Source organism: Pempheris klunzingeri, chromosome 3 (genome assembly GCF_042242105.1).
Source record: "Pempheris klunzingeri isolate RE-2024b chromosome 3, fPemKlu1.hap1, whole genome shotgun sequence".
NCBI lineage: Eukaryota > Metazoa > Chordata > Actinopteri > Acropomatiformes > Pempheridae > Pempheris > Pempheris klunzingeri.
Window position 1 is genome coordinate 24,683,659 of NC_092014.1, and position 20,235 is coordinate 24,703,893.

The following is a 20,235-nucleotide window of genomic DNA, read 5'->3' on the forward strand; positions in this document are numbered from 1 at the left end:
TACATATGTTGTAAATTCAACATATAACTGTTTGAAAACATCATGATATTCTTTTCTTCAGTGAGCTCAGCGGCATCTTGAAGTGATTCAACTGAATCTAAATTAGCCTCTAAAATACTGTACTGCTGTTAGCCCCCCCCCCAAACAAAAGGGAATCATTAAAGTGAGCTCAAATTAAGCTACGAGATCATAACTGAATCTGACATCAATTTACAGTCTGAAAAGTGTAAATGCGGCTACATTAAGAGGGTTAGTGGCGCTGTGATTGACTGGATGTAACTACGGAGCAGCAATACACAGGTTTTTATCAGCTCTTCATTATTACACCGCGACTCTGCATGTCACAAACTGACCAGAGAATCCAAAAACGAGAACTTACTTCTTTTTGTAAGTCAGGAGGTGCTTCTTTCTGCTGGTTTCTTTAATAGAGCCATACGAGTTCATTGTCACTGATGTGCATCACGGGTCAGCAGCCAATCGGTGATCTCCCGACAACCTCCAGTGGCCTCCTCAGGCTGACCGGACGTCAAAGCTGATTTCAACACCAATAACTCAGAACTTAGTCATCACCCAAAATCCCTGAAATGCTAACAACTGATGTTTTGGCGTGTCTGCTTTTGTTTTCTGAATGGATTATAAAGCTTAGCCGCCACGTTCAGTTATTATATCTGGTGGAAATGATGGGCAATGTGAGCAAGACAAGTTGGTGTTTTTGAATTCATAAAGTTCAGCCACACTTTGGCCTCACAACATTTTCTTCATATTCAGAGCTAAATGCTGAATTTAACAGCAGCTACAGCTGTGTAATGCTCGGACAGCAAATCTTCCAAATCCAAATATCACTTTCATACACACTTATTGTTCAAAAGAGTCTGGGTGCTACTGTGACATCTTTATCATGGACAAAGCTCATCCAACCATGAGACCAACAAAGTTATCTGAAGGCAACACAGGCACTAAGTTTCTAGTAGTGGTCGCTCTGAACACTACAAAGTTCTTTTCTTTGTACAGCAGAAATTTTAAAATGCATCATATCTTTGACACCATACTTTTTTTTTTCCCCAGAAGAGTCTTTAGATGTCATATGACTGCAACAGCAAATGTAAATTGAATTGGATTATGGTTCATTTGAATTATGTGTTGGATCATCCTTCTGTTAGATAGATCAGCAAAGTCTCGTGGATCGCTGACTTACCGACTGGCTGCAATGAGAGAAACCATCCAGATGCCCTCAGTCACAGGCCTGGACTGCTTTAACATAGGTGTCGTAGCATAAAGGCTGTAGTACAGTCTGGGGGAAAATGGATCAAATCAAGAAAAAGCTCTGAAAAGAAGAACTGTTGCCTGAGAATGATGGCAGACGACTAGGATCACAGCAGTTATTTTGGATATAAGTCAGGGACACCACCTTCAAATAAGGCACCCTTTACGAAGCATCATAAGCTGTAACTGAAGGCTTTATTAATTGTTAACAAATGATGTACTAATCTAGTCTAATTCTAAGTCGAATATAAGAACAACTTGTTGGGTTGCCAGCTTGTAACAACTCTCCAGATTGGGTTCCAGCAGCTTTTCATAAATCCGTCATTCCTGATTTAGTCTGAGAGAGACTGACACTGATGTCAGCCATCAGAGTCACTTGGAGAAATGTGTGTGTGTTTCAGAGTTGGTAGAAGTCATCCAGTTCAGAATGAGTCATAAATATGGTGTATTGCATCTTATTTGTGAAATATTATTTCAAATCTCAGGTCAGACATGCTGTCCGTATCCCGTCGACTCTTTTAGTGACACAGCTCACGTGTCCGGAAGCTACATTACAGTTCCATAAATATATAATAATAATTTATCTGTACATAAGAAGTAGTTTGAATGGCAGACCTGTTTCTAATTTAGTGAAAACCTGATTTTACTACTAAGCTTCTGAACAGCAGGACGCCCGTCCTCCTCTGATCCACTGTTCCTGTGCCATTTGTTACAATTCACAAAGCCTTTTGGAAGGGGTGCCTTACTGCCACCAGTACACGACAGGCATGGTGTCTATGAGCAGGTCAGACAGACTGTATCATGCATGTGATGGTGCATGCTCCACCTGAAGGCGTTGCTGCTGCCACAGAGCTCACAGAGCAGGTGTGTGTGCGTGCCTGTGTGTGTGTGTGTGTGTGTGTGTGTGTGTGTGTGTGTGTGTGTGTGTGTGTGTGTGAGAGAGACAACAAGGTGACTCAATTAAAGATAAAAATACTGAAAAAAAAATTTGAGCATGACAAGATTTTCATAACTTTAAGACATGAATGATTCTAGTGGGTCTGTACTGAGGACTACAACAGTAATCATAGTATTACAGTGTTTTAGAGGAAGCACAAGGGAGATGTTCTAATATAGTCTAGCATTAATATTATCCAGAGGGAAAGAGCATTCATATGGTTTATCTGTTCTCCTGAATTGTATGAATTATATGATGATGATGACGATGATGATGATGATGATGATGATGATGATGATGATGATGATGATGACGGCAACGGCTGTGGATTGTTAAAGAGCCTTTTTTTTGTTTTCTTTCTCTTTTTTTGGAGTTGTGAATAATTAAACAGAAGTTGATCTAAAATCCAAACTTTCTGAGTCTTCACTTCTAAATATTGAAGAGCTGTTTGTTTAGTAGCTTGAGGAACGAAACACTTTGCATTCCAGAGATGTTGCTGGAGCAGGTTCGCTCAGTGAGCGCAAACAGGGCCTGTGCTTATCAATAACTTTTTTTATTAATACGAGTGCAGTGCCGGTCTGCAGCATATACCCACTCTGTTGCTTGGCCCCAAGGAAACTGAAAGAGTCATTATATCATCAGACTTTTGCCCCAATTCAACACTACGGGACACTAAAACCCAACATGTCTACATGGTATGAGCTTTGATGAAGAAATGCCTCAACCAAATAAAAAAAAACACTTAAGAAAACGTGCACATTCATTTATCTGCTGGTGGTTTCCGTGGAAACTAAAAAAGGAAAAGTCATTGCATCACTGTGTAGCACAAGAGCATACATTGGTGCCCCAAGTGCCACAAGTCTGACTCGGCATAAGCCCTGTCAAGTATGCCTATAATCATGTTTGGGTATTATTTGGAGACCAACGGCAGATATATCACTGTTCTATTCTCTGTAACGTGTTCTTTTATTTGGTTAATGCATCTCTTCATCAAAGATCACACCACATAGATACTTTGGGTTTTAGCGTCTCTGCCCCTTAAACTTCAGTAGAATTGTCACCAAAGTCTGGCACCAAGTAGAACGTTGGTATAACGATGTCCTTTTTAGTGTCCTTGCTTTGCCCTCAGAAGTGCTTCTTGCAGCATTTTGGAGAACTGCTGACCTGATCAACTTCACACCCGACCTGCCAAGCGTGAAGTCGGCCTGATGAGCACTTCTCAGGACAATCGAAAGGGCCGACAAAAGGACAGCGATGCTTTGTTAACCGTGAGCTCCAGTTCAAGTACGACAACACTCACACCCATCTACACTACACCCACTGTGACTCCTTTCTGGTAAACGATTAAAGATGGAGCGATGTGAGTCAGTCATTTTAAGTTAACTTTTAAGTACGTCTACATTAGGACACGAAGGCTACACACACACTTTCTGATACTTTATGTAGCAGAGTCGATGTTTGAGCGTCCATTGGCTCACAGCTATAGAGATCTGCATCACCACTTGAACATGCAAATGAGGATCAGTCAGGACAACAGATGAATCATTCTGCTGCCTCAGGCTGAAAATTACTGGAAACTCAGAGACTGATTCTCCAAGCTGAACTGTGAGTGAAACCAACATGACCTCTCTCGGGTCATGTTGGTGTAGAACAGATATTAACTGTCAAAGTTATTTATGGGCAGCACGGTGGTGCGGTGGTGATCGGCGCTGTTGCCTCACAGCAAGAAGGTTCCAGGCCCAATCCGCTGGCTGGCAGGTTTGAGCCTCGAACCTTTCTGTGTGAAGTTTATGTGTTCTCTCCGGGCTTTCTCCATCAGTCCAAAGACATGCAGGTTAGGTTAACTGGTGACTCAGCGTTGCCCGTAGGTGTGAGTGGTTGTCTGCCGCGACCCTTAACCCTAGAACACTAACGTCGGGTGATTTTTCACCCACGCGATTGTGGTCACGTGATTTTCATTGTGATTCATTGTGTGTCTTTTTTTTTTTTTTTTTGAGGGATTTTTCGTTAACGAGTCCCTAATTTTTCACTCATTTTAGAGCTTTTTATAGGGGTCTCCCCATGATACCTTTTTTTCCGTTTTATGAGACGTTAGATAGGGGAAAGTAATACTTCAATTTGCCATGTATTATTGTACTTTAATATACTTTGATGAGAAGTATGTTTTTATCGGGTAAAATATACCCGACGTTAGTGATGGTGTTACTAACTGTTAGGTTAGTGTTCTAGGGTTAAGGACAATCGCTATAGACAATGGATGGATGGTCAGAATCCAACACCAAGAGCTGCAGTGTCTAACCTGAAGACTCGTCATATTTCAGGACGCTGATGTTTTGTCCTCTGTCCTTTCTCTAGAAATATGAGAGTATAAATTTCCGGGTTTCTAAAGCCCCTGAATTTCCAGAAAAAGGGTTAATAAATCATGTGTTTGATTCTTTCATTACACAACCAGCTTAAACTATTGTCTCTTGTCTATTTCCAGTGTTCTGTATGTAAATCCATTCAGCTTCATCCTTAGTTATATCTGGTTACAAATACAGGTATAGATTTGATTAGAAATAAAGCCAATGGGGCGACCAGCAGTAACGTACCCAGTTTGAGTCCATCCGAGGACCTGTGTTGTATCTCTCTCTCTCTCTCCCTCATTTCCTGTCATCTCTGATACTGACATTCAAATAACCCCCCAAATCCTAAAGAGATAGAGTCCCGAGAGAATTTAAGGCTGATGCACCGAAATGATTTTGATCTTAGTGAATGTCAGATTCAGAAGTGGCAAACCTGTGCAATGAAGCAACTGTCTGTGATTCACCTTGTTGAAGGGTCACTGCAATAATATAGATAATATGATAATATATAATAATATATATATCAACTTATTATCTGACCTCCCTCCAGCCACACTGATAGTTCTGGTCTATTTGCTGAGGTTTTCAGTGGAACTATTTTTTTCATAGGAATAGTCTATTTAGAAATGTTGACAGCGAGGTCTGTGGATAAACCATGTTGAGTACCAATGTTTCTGTACCTGCATGGGGAGCTGAGAGAACAAGCAGACCCTAGGGCAGCATGATTCTTTGCACGAGTGCGCAACAACTCAGCGTGCACCGTCCTCCCCGTCGCATTTTCTGTCCTCGCCCTGAAGCCGCTGGTGAAAGCTCAGCACACCACAGCCAACCGCCGGCCCTCCTCTACTGTTCTTGTCCCCTTTAGCTTCCACTGGCAGGATGTGGTTTCTGCACACTTTAAAATCATTTAATCAGGAAGTCCAAGTCAAATTCACAACCATTCAACACGCTAGAGTTGAGATGATGTGTCCTTTTTTCAATCTGTAGCTGTAAAACAGTCTTTGTTGACCTGTGGATGTCTGCTGAGTTTTGTTTTTCATAATTTCATTGTTTGGGTCCTTTCCTTTTTGTGGATAAAGGCATGAATTAAATGTTCCCTGTTAAAAGTAGTTTTCAGACATTTCATAATCGTTCACAGTTCAACTATTTTACCGCTGAAGCTAATAATTATTTTCATTGGTAACTAATGTGCAGTATTTTCTTTATTCATCAATTTATTTGGTCAGAAATAGTTTTAAAAAAAAAATAACATCACAATTTCTTCCACTCCCACAAAGGTAATGTCTTCAAATGGAGTCCAAAGGCCAAGCATCATAATTCATGATTCATTTTCTAACTGATTAATCTCCTAATCGTTTAAGCTCTAAACATATTATTATTATTATTGATGTTATTTTTGTTACCATATTAGCACTTTTAAAGCAGTAAGATCAAAGTGCTACATGTAAAATTCAACAGCAATGACTAAAACAAAAACAGCAACATTTACAGAATAAAATTACAAAATGAAAAAGCTGCAATTGGGCTAAAACTGTAAAATAAGAAGACTTCCACAAACGCAACACTGATGTGTACGGAGCTTTTCAGAGACGGTTCCATCAGACCCAGTGTTAAATACAAGACTACATACTGGAATTAGAGTCACCTCTAGAACATTTCAATGTAAAGGGTCTAGAGCAGTGACTCCCTTACATGTTGTACTTCCCTTTAAGTGAAATGTTCATCGCAGGAGTCATGCGTCAGTCTGAGCTGTGAACAGTTCAATCAAAGAATCAAAGAATTTTTTTTCACGCCCCCACCTTTTTTTTGTAGAATGATTTTATTTTTTATTGCGACTACTTTGCTTCATGTCACTTTTTGAGAAGAGCCTCTTTTTTTAGGTAATGTGTGTTTTCACGTGAGGTCATCTCGGCTTGGGGATGTTGTGGTGTGAGAGACACAGTCATAAATGATCAACAGAACATTTGTCAGTCAGCATTTGAGTCTTGTGTACATAAATATATATATATATAAGCAGTTTGACATTAAATCTTCATTTCAGATGGTAACAAAGTCATGTCAATTCAAATAATGTGACTCCTGAGAAGAGAGGGCGAGCTGTGTGATGAGTGGCAGTGCAGAGAGGAGGAGGTGAAAGTCTACGGGGCTTTTATCATCTCTACGGCTCCGTAACCGAGCGGCGGAGGATGAGTCAAAATGAGAACGATGGAGGTGATGTGAAGGAGCGGAGTGCTGACTTGAGTCAGGAGGAGAAAAATATTTCATACGTAGCAGAAGCAGGACGTGATGAACAGAGATCATTCACTCTTCCCACATAAACACGGTTCTACACACGGAGTAGTACGCTTTGGAAACTTGTCAGGCACGAAGCATTGCATCATGGTACGTTAGCATCAGTTTACATCGTTTGAAATCTACACTGCAGAGCTTTTCACTCTGATCACATCTGAGTGCACTCAAATGAATTAAGTGAGCACTAAAGGACACAGCAGCAGTTTCTGAATGTTCAGATGTTCATGCCATCAAAATCTACTAGATGTGGTAAAATTCATTAGTTGACTAGTTTTGGAGCTGATTATTGATGACTGATGTTTGGTTTATTAACTACAGCATGTCAGAGAAAGCCAAGCAGTCGTAGTTCCAGTGGTCTACAGGCCTCCCCGTGGTCTCTCCTCTCTCCAGTGCGTAGTTTTGCTTACAGAAAGTGGATGTAGAGCTTCTAATTCTCAGATTTCAGCTTTGTTTTTCAAGCACACCAGTAGCGTGGAGACCACTACTCTACGCTACTAACATATTCACCTGCATATTACATAAGGTCAGATTCTTCAGCTTTTCCAGCTTTGTCAGGTGGCGTGTGGTGTTTTACTCTTTAAAAAAAGTATTGTAATTGATATATTCCTAATTCATGAGATAAAATTGGATGAATTCATTAATCACATGACTATGTAATACATTCATTGAGGTTTTGTTTATGTGGAACATAAGTAGTTTCGAATAATATAACAACAACAATGTGTTATATCAAACATGGAAATATTATATTTATAATATATGATAAGGTCACAAATTTAAAGTCAATAAAAACCAAAGCAATACAATTCCTGAAAACATTTTTTTCAAGTGTGACACAATTTCAGACTAGATTAATTCCATGAAGCTTCCACAGTAAATGTTCAACCCCCCGAAATAAATTAATACAATAAAACACTACCTTTGGTACCACGTGTGTGAGGTAAGCTTTTCACGAGTATTTCCATCTGAAACATGTTATGTCTCGTGTTCGAAGATTTCTCTCAGTGTGAATTTCTGATTCATATGAAGAAGGAGCTGGAAGGTCATTCAAATCGCTCTATTCCATGCTGCCTGACAGCAGTGCAAGGTGGATGTTTTCAGATCCTTTCCTACAGTAGAAGTATTAATACCCTGTTTTATACAGTCCATGCTGTAATAATACAAGTAAAAGCATTGAAGCGTTGTAAGTATGTAAACATAATCACAGAAATATAGATAAAGTGTTAAAAGTACAGAAAAGCGTCCCCTGTAGCAGTTATACGATTATATGTTCTATTATTATTATTGATTATTGGCATTGATTATTGACAAACATATGATTATTATGACTCGTGCATTAGTGTAAAAGCTGGCTGTTACTGTTGGAGTTTGTTGAGGTACAGCTTTTTTTTAACTTAACTGCAGTTAATGGTTACTTTCATCAAGGATTAGGCTGCTGATTATTTTTTCTACTAATAGATTCATTGTTTGGTTTGTGAAAATTCTGAAAAAAAAACGGGGGAAATGCCGTCATAATTATCCAGAGCCAAAAGCGTTGCCTTCACAATGCTTGTTTTGTCCAATTAACAGTCCAAACCGTAAGATTATAAAAAGACACTGAAAAGTATTAAAATCATTCAAAGAGCAAACATTTGAGAGGCTGAAATCAGGAAACGTTAATACATAAAAAATGACAATGACTGACAAAATAGTATTATACACACTATTACATGTATACAATACTACATATGAAATTGTTTATATACATATATATATATATATATATATATATATATATATATGCTGTTTATACTGAGTATTGTAATGTTTTCCTCATTTTAGACGCATTATTCTGCCAGACTCTGTTGAACCTTAAAGTCAGACTGCAAATTCTGATGAGAAATAACACAGTTGAAAAGTTGGATTCATAAGCTGTGATGTTAGCTAATGCTAAAACTTTACATAGACACTGCTGCATAACTGAGTCCAGTTGTCCTTCTCTACATTTGAACATTTACATTGTTCCTTTATCCTGAGGGTTACATGGACTCACTTTAAATTTACCTAAAACCTAAAAACCGAACCACTGAAATGGCGTTTGGTTCATTTTATAGCATTACATTGCTTATTTGAAATGCATTTGGGACCTCATTAAATGATCTTTTGAAACCCAGTTTATAAGATTTAAACACCAACCATGACCATATAATTCACTTTAATTTGTTTTGTTTTTTTTATCAAAATCAAAAATCCAAAATGATTCCTACTGCAAAAAGCAGTCAGGTGGCACTTCTTCATTTGAAACATTGCCTTAACTACTTAAAACGTTAACTATCGTAGTAAGTGAGCAACATTTATTTGATAAGGATTTTGATATTGTCTGATCTGCATTTACAGCACTACTTTAGTACAGTAGCACACAGCTTTGAGTTCTTCATGCATGTAGCTTTCCATCCCTCTGCCTTCCCTGTCATTCATGTACTTGTGTACTCTGTCACTTAGCAGACGCTTGTGACTCACAAACATGCAGAAAAAAGTGAATTTGGTCTAGAGACACAAAACTCTTCCCTTCACCTCTTCCTCCTACCTCTTCCTCCTTCCTCCCTTCTTATCATCATTTCTTATTTTCCCCTCCCCTCTCTGCCGCTCTTCACCCAGCTCGCTTTGAAGGGAGGAAATCTGCACTTTTGCACAAGCAGCAGCGGCAACAGCAGGATGAAGTGATTCACGGTTTGGAGAGAGAGAGAGAGAGAGATAGAGAGAGAGAGAATTTTTACACCTCTGCACTGTTTCCTTTCTCATCATTTTTTCTGTTGTTGGCGTCTATCTCACTTGTGTCATCTGCTCTCCTTCTGTCTCTCTCTGTCTGACTGTCTTCTTCTTCTTCTTCCACTTGTTGTTCATTGCTACTGTGATGGATCTCAGGACCGTTGTGACCCTCTCAGCTCTTTTATTCATGACTGCTGGTAAGTGCACATTATTTCTGAGGAGAAGCGGCGGTCATATAAACTTGCTTGGCATGATGTTAGCCCACTGAGATACTGGGACATGAAAAATGATTACCATGAAAGTGACTGCCACAAAAACAAAGCTTGCAGACAATACCAATAAGTAAGCAAAATGTAAAATATATATAGGATACATCCAATACACAGCAAATGAGACACATATGAGGTGTCTGGCTGCCAGCTTATTCCTAATGAATAGCCAGTTGTGGGTGTCTACACTAGCTTGAGGTCTGCTAACTGGAACTCTCTTTCATGTTGATTATGAAGTAAAATGTTTTCCCAATTTTCTCATACACTTATAGTGTATGAGAAGTGTCCTGTTTGGTTGTAAAATCACCTGAAGAGTCGGGCTACATGTAAATATTATTACGGGTTTCATCCCACCCTGCTAAATTCTTGAAAATAGTAGATTTAGAAACAATTCAGGGAGGTAAAGTCAGCTGATCACCGTTTAAACTGCTTACAATGATTTATAAATTACTGTGGCATATCTGATTATAAGTCACGCTGGAAAATATCTGGTTGTTTTTGCTTTAAATGCTAGCGTACACTGGTTGATGCTAATAACGGTAGCATAGCATCCTCCAGTGCTTGATGATTTCAAACGACATCATGCACTTTTCATGTTGTCACAACCTCCGGTCTCTTTGGTGTTGAATTTACTTTCACCTCAGTCAGTCAGAGGTTCAATCTGCAGCTTAACCGTGTTCACCTTTCTACCAAAGCCAGAGATCCTCACAGCACACATTTGGGCCTGTCAAACGACAGGGGAGAGCGATGACGATAATCGTGGCTGCGTTTCATTTAGGCGTTCTTGTACCAGTGCCATAGATTTGTGTATGGCGGCTCACTCATATGACTAAGTAGGCAAAACACAAGCGATGAGTTACTAATTTGTGTGCAAGCACAAAAAAATCAAAAAATCAAATCAAATAAAAAATCTGCATGCAATCATGCATGTACTTTCATTCTTTCTAATCAGCAGAAGAATAACGCCTGGTCAGACACATGCTCAGACCATCATTAGCTTTATGTGGAAAACTGCAGGTCCCTCATTCAATTCAATGAGATCACCTAGTTGGCATGGCGGGGGTCACGATGCAGAAGCTCCAGCAAAAAAAAAAAGAAATGCAATTCTGTCCATCAACGCAATTGACGGTTTACTTTTTCTGCAACACAATACTAAGTCATCCCACAAGGCACTGCATCTAATACGATCCAGCTGAATAACTTGAGCAACATTAACACAGTAACTCCATGCTGGGAGGATGAAACAGCTGTCACCGTGAAAACTTTTCACAGATTGATTGATTGATTGATTGATTGAGATGTAAAATCCTGTCCACAGCATTAGGAACTTCTGTGCAGTGTTTGGGATTCTTTAAACTCACGGTTCAGCTAGAGTACTCAAACTGTCCTTCCTGGACTGCATGTCATGGTCTCAGCGTTACCTAAAACACACACGACTGTTTTCTGTCTGAATACCCACTGAGGACCCTTGGTAGTTGTGATGGCATCATGATTGTTAATTAAATCAAAAAACTAAGATCGGTCAATATTGAACAGAATCATTAATGATATTGTAATGATTAATGATACTGTCTGTCAGCTGAGTGCGAACTCAACTGACAAAGTGAGGATACAGCGAGTCAACACAACACATTGTAAAAGACTTCCTACAAAATATTGAGTCTTGATTTTTCTCCGTAAATTACACGAAGCATTGCAATAAGAGATATCCAGATTACTGTGTGACATTTCGAAACAGTTTTAACTTTGTTACAGTGGTGTTTGTTGGAACACACGTCTGATGCTGCCGATAGCTAACTCCAGATCACAGGACAGGCCTCTACACAGTAAACCCAAAGAGTCAAGAATCAAACATCACACACATATGGGACATGCCAGCAAGACACAAATGCGATTGGAGAAAAATGTCTGACATAGACTTAAGCTCATTGTTTTGGGAGAAGTGATGAAAAAGTATTATAACCACTTAGGTCCTGCAATATACGTATAAGGATTCCACTCTGCAAATACTATATAACAAAGGAAAGAAGATGACTTTATATGTGGTGATTCAATATCTAGTTGGACGTGCTTTTAGAATAAAGCCACTTGCTTCCAGAGCAGGTCTTTCTCACTCCAGACATGTTGACGTGTGACAGTGGGAAAATCACAGGTGTAAATAATAGATAGATAGATATAGATAGAAATACTTTATTGATCCCCGAGGGGAAATTCTGGTGCTACAGCAGCAAAAGAGCAAAAGCGAGTAAAAGTGACCACCTCAATGAATACAACAATAAATAAGCAGATAAATTGATAAAAAAGATTAAAACCAAAGTGCGAGTTAAATAAAATAAAATTAAATAAAAACTATAGTGCACGTTAAAGAACAGAAATACATATTTGTTAAATAGCAGAGGGTGCTGAGAGCTCTCTGCCAGCCAGAGTAGACTTGTTAAAAAGTGTTATGGCAGTTGGCAGAAAAGATTTTCTGTATCTGTCCTTTGTGACAGCGGAACTGAACCAGCCTGTTTTAGAAGCTGCTCCGCTGTCTATCCAGTAGTGGGTGAAGTGGGTGGTCAGGATTGCTGAATTCAGTTTCAGGGTCACGGTACACTGTGACACTGTCATGACTTACTGGGACACCTGAATAGAACAGTGCCATGCACATTTTATTTTTGTGTAATTCACAATTACATGTAGGGACTTTGTCTCCGTTAAAATCCACCTCAGGAATGTCGCAAATCACACATTATGTCTGCTAAAATCATTGAGGTAAATTACCACATTAAAAGCCTTGACAACAAGGTGATGTGTGTCTCATTATGGAGCTATAGCTATAATATTTTTTTAATAAATGGGAAGCTGGTGTGGGATCATGTCTTTAAAAAAAAGAAAAAAGCATACATGCGTGTGTGTGTGTGTGCGCGCATGTGTGTGTGTGTGTCTATGTGTATAAATATATATGAGTACTGTCACACACATATACATACAGTATGTACATAAGGTACAGTATGGACATCTATGGGCCAACTCCAAACTGAAAATTGACCGAATAAATGTGAAATATCCCACTAAAAAAATTAAATAAAGTTAATGTTGAAAAGCAAACCTTAGATATTTGATCCTGTGGCCACATTTACTCAAGTACAGTGCTTAAGTACAATTTTCAGGTAATATATATATATATATATATATATATATATATATATATATATATATATATATCACAAAATTTATTGTTACAGTTACTTTGCAGATTCAGATTTTACATATAAAACATGTAAAGAGTCAATGAAATATAATGCATAAAATAATTATAATAAGTACAAAGATACTTTGAGAGCTGACACATCATACTAGCGTACAAATCTAAAATTCCAAGTGGAGATTTTGAATGCGGGATATTTACTATAATGGAAGATTTTTATTGCTGCAATATTGATGCAATACTTTCACTGAAGTAAAGTATCACCGTACTTCTACCAGCACTGGTTACACTCTTCTAGTTATGTAAAGATTTTAGATTACACTTTTTTGTCCAATTGTGTTGTAAGGTATTAACTCGACACTGAACTGCACTGAAAACAGAGAAGCGTCTTCAACTTGAAATTCTGAAGTTTAATTTCTTATATCAGGCTAATCAGGTTTCACTTGAGTAAACAGCAGTTAATATTTTATTAAATAAAAGGTCTTTGTGCTCTCTTATACCAGTAAATCTCACTAGATTACAGAACACATTTCTGAGTAGTATTGCTGAATTGTATTTATTTACATATTCTATGTTCTCAGAACGTATTTTTTTTAATTTATTACACACAAAAAACTGAAACTGAACTTTGTGCTGGAATGAAATCAATTAGAACTTTAATGTTGGCATACCCGCCCCCCCCCAAAAAAAAACCTATTTTCACATTTCCCCATAGTATCCAGCCATGTAGACAGTTTCACTTCTGTTTGCAGAGGCTTTGAAATTTCATGCCGCTGAAACTTGTGTCACCACCCCAAACGGCGGAGCTGAATCAAAACACGTTTGTGGTGTTAGGAGCATCAAAAAGTGACATTTTAAAACTGAGTCGTGTCGCGTTTCATTTGTGATGCTGAAAAATGATCATGAAATGTTTTAGCTGATGGGATCAGCAAGGCATTTTACAGCTGAATCATTATTACGTATTTAAAACTGATCAACAATGTATGGATCTTATCTTGATTTGATTCAATACGAGTACACTGAATGTGTTTTCTTCTTTTGTTCTTCTCATCCTGATTCTTAATTAGCTGCAGTAGAAAAATTAGTATTAATTATGTTGTCTCTGTCCTATTGTCATGATATTCTAAGCAGTAGATCAAACTGTGGGTAATTGTGGAATGTTTGTGTGCGGTTCCTATCTGTTAATCCTATAGTCTTGTTTTCCAGTGACTCCTTCAGTTCCTTCAGTACAGAGACAACAAGCATGTCCTTTCACCGTAGACAACAGTTATAGCTGAACGTACTGCGGAGCTGAACTCTTGTAATGCCTTATTAATCTGTTAACACACGAGCCGTGGCTCAGCTTCAAAATCTCATTGCTTTGATAGCAGACTGTACATGGCTCACTGTGCCTCTTATGTCTGCTAGTATTATGGGTCTTGTAGCTATTCCCAAGTTCTGGTACCAAACCGAGGGGATGATTTGGCTGTACTGGCACCTTGGCTTTGGAAAAGTGTTATTGTTCATTTTGAGAGTCAGCTTATCATCCAATTATCGGCTGTTTTGTTGTTTACACAATTCGGCTCTCTGTGGCATCACTTAGTACATGCACACACACACACACACACACACACACACACACACGCACACATTATTACAGACATTTCACTGGCAAGGAGCACGCCACAACATAATCTCATTTGAATTTAATGATGTTCTGAATATTCAAAATATTGTACGTTTAAGACAGATGAATGGATAACGAAGAAAGGGACGAATGTGGAAGGGAGACGGTGGCCCGGGATGTACTGGAGACCAGGCAGAGGGAGACTCGGCTCGGGGCTTCCGTCTTGCGTCGGCGTGTACTAAGCCGAAGTTTGTTGTTTGTTTTAAAGATGGCATGCAAAGCTGTGTGAGACGCTACAGGACTACATATATATATATATGTATATAATATAACTGTGATCGACTAGACTATCACAGGGTTTGAAGTAGAACTCTGTTGCCAGCTCCAAGCCAAAAGGTTCCTACTCAAGATGTAAATCTTTAAAAACATCTCACTCATGGAGAAATATATAGTTCATTGTAATTACTCAAACAGGAGGAAAGAGTGCATTTGTTGGGAATTATTTCCAGTGGCGGATTAATCAACATTTGGTGCTCTAGTTAGTATTTGGGGCAGCAGGACAGTGGGACTGAGTGTGCTTGGTGTGTGACTGTGTGTGTGAATGATTAACACCCACTACTGAGTAGTATGAATGTGAATGTGGTGTAAAGCGCTTTGTGCAGTCAATCCATTTACTATTTACTTTTAGACTCTATTCTTTTTTATGCCTTTGTGTTTGAATTAATATTAAAAGTACTCATATTGTGGGGCGCCCAGGTAGCTCAGCTGGTAGAGTGCACTCAGGCTGAGTCCTTACAGCAGAGCTATGATATGTGATATGATAGTGTTTTCTGACAAGACGTCCAAAAAGGATTTTGATAAGCTGACGTTTTTAGAGCAGAAAACCAGTGGCGCGAACTTCAGGAATTAAAATCACACGACTTACAGTTCCTCTCGGATGGCCCCGGCCACCTGAGGATTTGATCCTTCATATGTGCAGAAAACATTGCATATGCGGAAACTGGAGAATCTTTACAACAATGATTTGAAAAAAAATCACACATCATTCTGCTGGTTTTGGATCTATTGTCAAGTGGATGAAATGTGTTTAAAAATGAGATGAAGCAGACTCACTGTTTGACCCAACTGAACACCATTTTAACCCTTATGGTATGGTGTTCGGGTTTGTGGACCCGATTTCATCCGTTTTCATGTTCTTTATCAAAAGAAAAATTGTACGATTAATAATTTTTTCAAACTCAGACTCATCAATATGAGCCAAACATTTGAAAAAATAATTAATCATATCATTTTGCTTTTGATAAAAAAATGAAAACTGGTCCCACAGACCTGAACACCATACAAGGGTTAATCATTTCATATCTAGTATCCAAAGATAGAGATCAAGCTCTTAAAAATGTATCTGTGATTTATTTTGATTTTGTAATGTGACAGTTTGCAATGTGAATTGGCTCCAGATTAAGATTTGTCGTAATGAGTCCACTTTAATCAATTATTACCAAATGGTATGCATCTACTGAATCATGAGGCTAGATCGAATTTTTGTAAAATAAACTTTTTGCATTTGTGGCGCCCACTCAAAATATCTCAAGACTGGACGTAGCATTTAAACACTTGCAGCAAGTTTGGTTACAATCACTTTGGCCAGTTTTATGAGCAAGTGCTCTTTTACAGTTGAACTTGAAAGACAAATTTAAAAATGTACAATTTCAAAATGGATTGATGTATGGAAAAATGACCATGATCGCTTTAGATCAAAGTCCGTAGAGGATCCAGTTTCAGGATGATCACTTTAACAGTTTCTAGCGATCTCTCAAAAGTATGATTTTGAGAAAATTAAGAAAAAGTTGCCAAATTTCTTTTTTTGGAGGAGAAGACCAGTGGAGCAAGGATGCAGGTGACTTGAGCTATTAAAGCTGGTGCAAGAATTTTGGCTCTAAGTCAGGTAATTTTCAAGAAATTGCAAAAACATCAAAACTTCATTGTTACAAAAGTAAAAAGACAAAAAAAAAAAAATATGAAGGAAGCATAATGTACAAAAACAACAGGTCTACAGCTGCTTGGACCTCTAATTATTTTTTCCTGGAAATTCAGAGGAGGTGGGGGACTTTTTTCAGCAGGTCTCCTTTCAGGCTGCACACACCCCCAGCATCCTACACCACGTCACTAGCTAGTCTTGCTTGTATGTTGCCTGCAATGTGAAACACAGGGCAAAAATATCCCTGCACATGACTCATGTGTTATTTTTTGTAAAGCATAATTACTGTGAGCACAGTGTCAAACTGAAGGCTGTGTGACAAGATCAAACTCAAACCTGCTCCTGAATATCAGCAGCTTCACTCGCAATATTTCATTTGTGCTGGTGTCTAGAGAAGAACCCAGCAGGTTTGTGCAACCAGTAGATGTTTTACATGAATGTGGACAACAAAAGAGGGATCCCCCTCTTAGAGTTGTTGGATCTTTTGAGTTCTTTTGAGTGTTTTGAGTTCTTTGTTCTCCACTAACTGATGTCTGTCTCCCAGAATCACAGCGTTCAACACCTGAGCCAGTCGACATAGAGACTACCTTCCCCTCTAAGACCAACATCACAAGCGGAGACTGCGTCTGCTCTAGTGCTGCTCCGGCAACCACTGTCACCTCCACCAGCAGCTCTGCAGTTGTCCTGGGTCTCCTCACAATCAGATGGAAAACCAAATGTGAAGGAAACGTTAACCTGACCCTCTATGATCCCTCCGGTTCCTCCTTCCCTGTCTGTCACGACAGTAAGGCAACCGTCCAGAGTCTTTTGAGAAACGTGTGTGAGAACCAGAAAGGCTGTAAAGACACACCACGCTGGAGCAAAGGCACAGGCCGACGGGACGGTTACTCCATCACAGAGAGTAGACCAAAAAACGACTGTGAGACACTGACGGTCCGATGCACAGGTTGGTCGACTGTCTGTGTGCTGCTGTTTGACTGTGGGTGTACGTGTAAGAGACACAATTTCATGCCCTCTTGTGGTTTCACATTTTATAGTCAGCAGCCTAAAAGAGGCTAACATGATGCAGTGTATAACAACAGGAGATATATAATCTGAACACACAGGCCCTGATTTTATTAATTTTATAGTTGCAACACTACTGTTAATCTGCCTTCAAACTATCGATCTCTAACAGTGGTCTATTGTTGGGACATTTTAGTGTGTTGCCAGTTTGAGTTTTAGAACCAATACCAAAACAATCTTTTTTTGTCACTGTCTGAACATGAGGTAAATACAAGTTTTTATATATAATGTCTTTATCTGTAGACCAAAGTTTTCAAGTGAATTGTGATGAATATTGGAAAATGTGGCTCTTGTAGGAGAAGCAATGAAGGCGATTCAGTCTCTAATAGTTCCAACTGTTGGAACAGTACTCTACTTTTGGATTGGCACAGAGAAGATTCCCCACACAACAAGAAACTTTCATCACGTCTTGATGAAGTCGTGGCCTTTCTGCTCTCAGAACAGACTTTAACAGCTAAAACCAGGCAGTGTGGACAGAAAACAAAGAATGCTTCTCTTTTGTATAGGCGAAATTCAGTGTTACCAGAACAACATCCATATACAAGTGTGTGTGTGTGTGTGTGTGTGTGTGTGTGTGTGTGTGTGTGTGTGTGTGTGTGTGTGTGTTTAGTTGAGGTCCTCCCAGATCTACAAGGTCAGCTGCAGGCCTACAAAGTTGTGACAGCTTTGCTCTGCTGTGTGCTTCTGGTCCTGTTACTGATCCGCTTCACCAGACCCACCGTCAGTGCCCTGCAGAAGAGACGTGAGTACACACACACACACACGCACACACTTATAAATCTCTACATATCCATACACAGTCTGCTTGCACTGACTCACGAAAACACACACTCGTGCATTTTAAGATGCTCACACATCTGCCTCCAAACACACACACGCACACAACAGACACGTTGCACACAAGCTTTATGCAGTCAGTACTTACTGACCTGAAAACTCCGATATTTTCAGATTAAGACATCAGATTAAAGATTATGTCCAAGAACTGTTGTATTTTACAAAGATTTGAACTCTTACTATAAATCTTCATCAGGACTGTGTGGGTGTGGTATGATCAGATTTGATCTGATCAAGGGACTTTCTGATCATGTCCCCTGTTTCTTGACTGTTTGATCATTAGAAAGATAAATATAAAAAAAAGAGACAAATGACCTTTTAAACCAATGAGTTTATTAACAAAAGTAGAAAATACTTAAGGTCTCACAATGTCTCGCAAAAACAGAGCCCCCTGGAGTTCAGTGCTAATGACTACAAATCAGGCTGGCTATCAAGTTCTATATTATTATTATCTTATTATATCTTACAGTGTTTACATACATGTTCAGTGTTTTAGTTGGTATGTTTTTGGCTTTCAGTATCAGACAGACGGCAGAATCGCTGGATCGGACCGACACAGAGTCACAGCGGTGAGTAACACACACACACACACTGGTTAAGTTGAACTATTATCAACATTTTTTATTTATTTATTTATTAATTCATTCATTCATTCATTCATTAATTCATTTATATAATAAGAACAATATAGAATATTTAATGCTCGACTCTCATGTGTGTATGTCTCTATCTTAGTATCTTACCATCGAGGGAAAAGTGCAGTTAAAAGCAATGATGGCGAGAAGAGGCTGTCCTACCCTGGTAACACACACACACACACACACACAGAAAGTCATATTGTTAGCTTACTGCTCCTCCAGCAGTCTTCCCTTTGGTTTAAATCTGGCTGCTCTTTCTGTGTGTTGTCAAATCAGCTCTGGAGCGACTAGCAGTCAGTGACAGCAGAGAGCCTTCATCCAACAGGAACAGTGGCTTCAACTTCTGATATGCCTCTTCTTCTTCTTCCTCCTCCATCATCATCATCTTCATCTTCATCATCATCATCATCATCGTCTTTATGTTGGTTGAATATATACATAGTTGAATACATGTGACTTTTTCTGTATTGAATCTTTGTGCAGGACTATTGCCCTGGTTTATCAAGATGTAAAAGAGATAATTCATCTTTTGATTTACCATTGTATACTGAAAATTCTGCAATAACCAGCACTCAGTATTTATAACCATCGATGTATAGATTCATATCTAAACTCAATTTAGCTGCTGAAACTGGAAAATTACACTGGAATAAGTTATATCAACCTGACTGAAGCGACACTGAGATGTTAAAATATTTCAAGAATAACCTTATAATACTCTTTTGTACATTGTGCTCATACATCCTGGTTTTACTTCCAGTGACAGCTGCTGGGTACAGTTACTGAACCCAGCATCTCAAAAAGTCCTGAGTAGCGTTGCCAGATTTGAGCTCTGTCCAGTGGAGTCTCGGATATATTGGCTGGTTTGTTTGCTAACCAGCTGTATCATGTAAATCAGCTCTAGCTAGCTTTTAGCTAACAACTAGCAAGGCTAAATACATTTAGGACCAACAGTACCTCTGTACTGGACAAACAGTGACAAACTGAGAAACTCACAATATGATCCCCTAACATCAAGACTAAATCCCAATGGTTTGGAATGCTCCTTTAAAATAAAAAAAAATATT

The 20,235-nt window shown here is 38.9% G+C and overlaps 1 protein-coding gene across 1 annotated transcript; it reads left to right on the plus strand.

The window, feature by feature from the left end:
- The first annotated feature begins 14,777 nt into the window (after nucleotides 1-14,777).
- LOC139222638 (uncharacterized) lies at nucleotides 14,778-20,235 on the plus strand. Its single transcript, XM_070854471.1, has 6 exons — nucleotides 14,778-14,898; nucleotides 17,173-17,574; nucleotides 18,304-18,435; nucleotides 19,049-19,099; nucleotides 19,266-19,331; nucleotides 19,445-20,235. The coding sequence occupies exons 1-6, from the start codon at nucleotides 14,778-14,780 to the stop codon at nucleotides 19,513-19,515; spliced, it is 843 nt and encodes a 280-aa protein (XP_070710572.1). The 3' UTR covers nucleotides 19,516-20,235.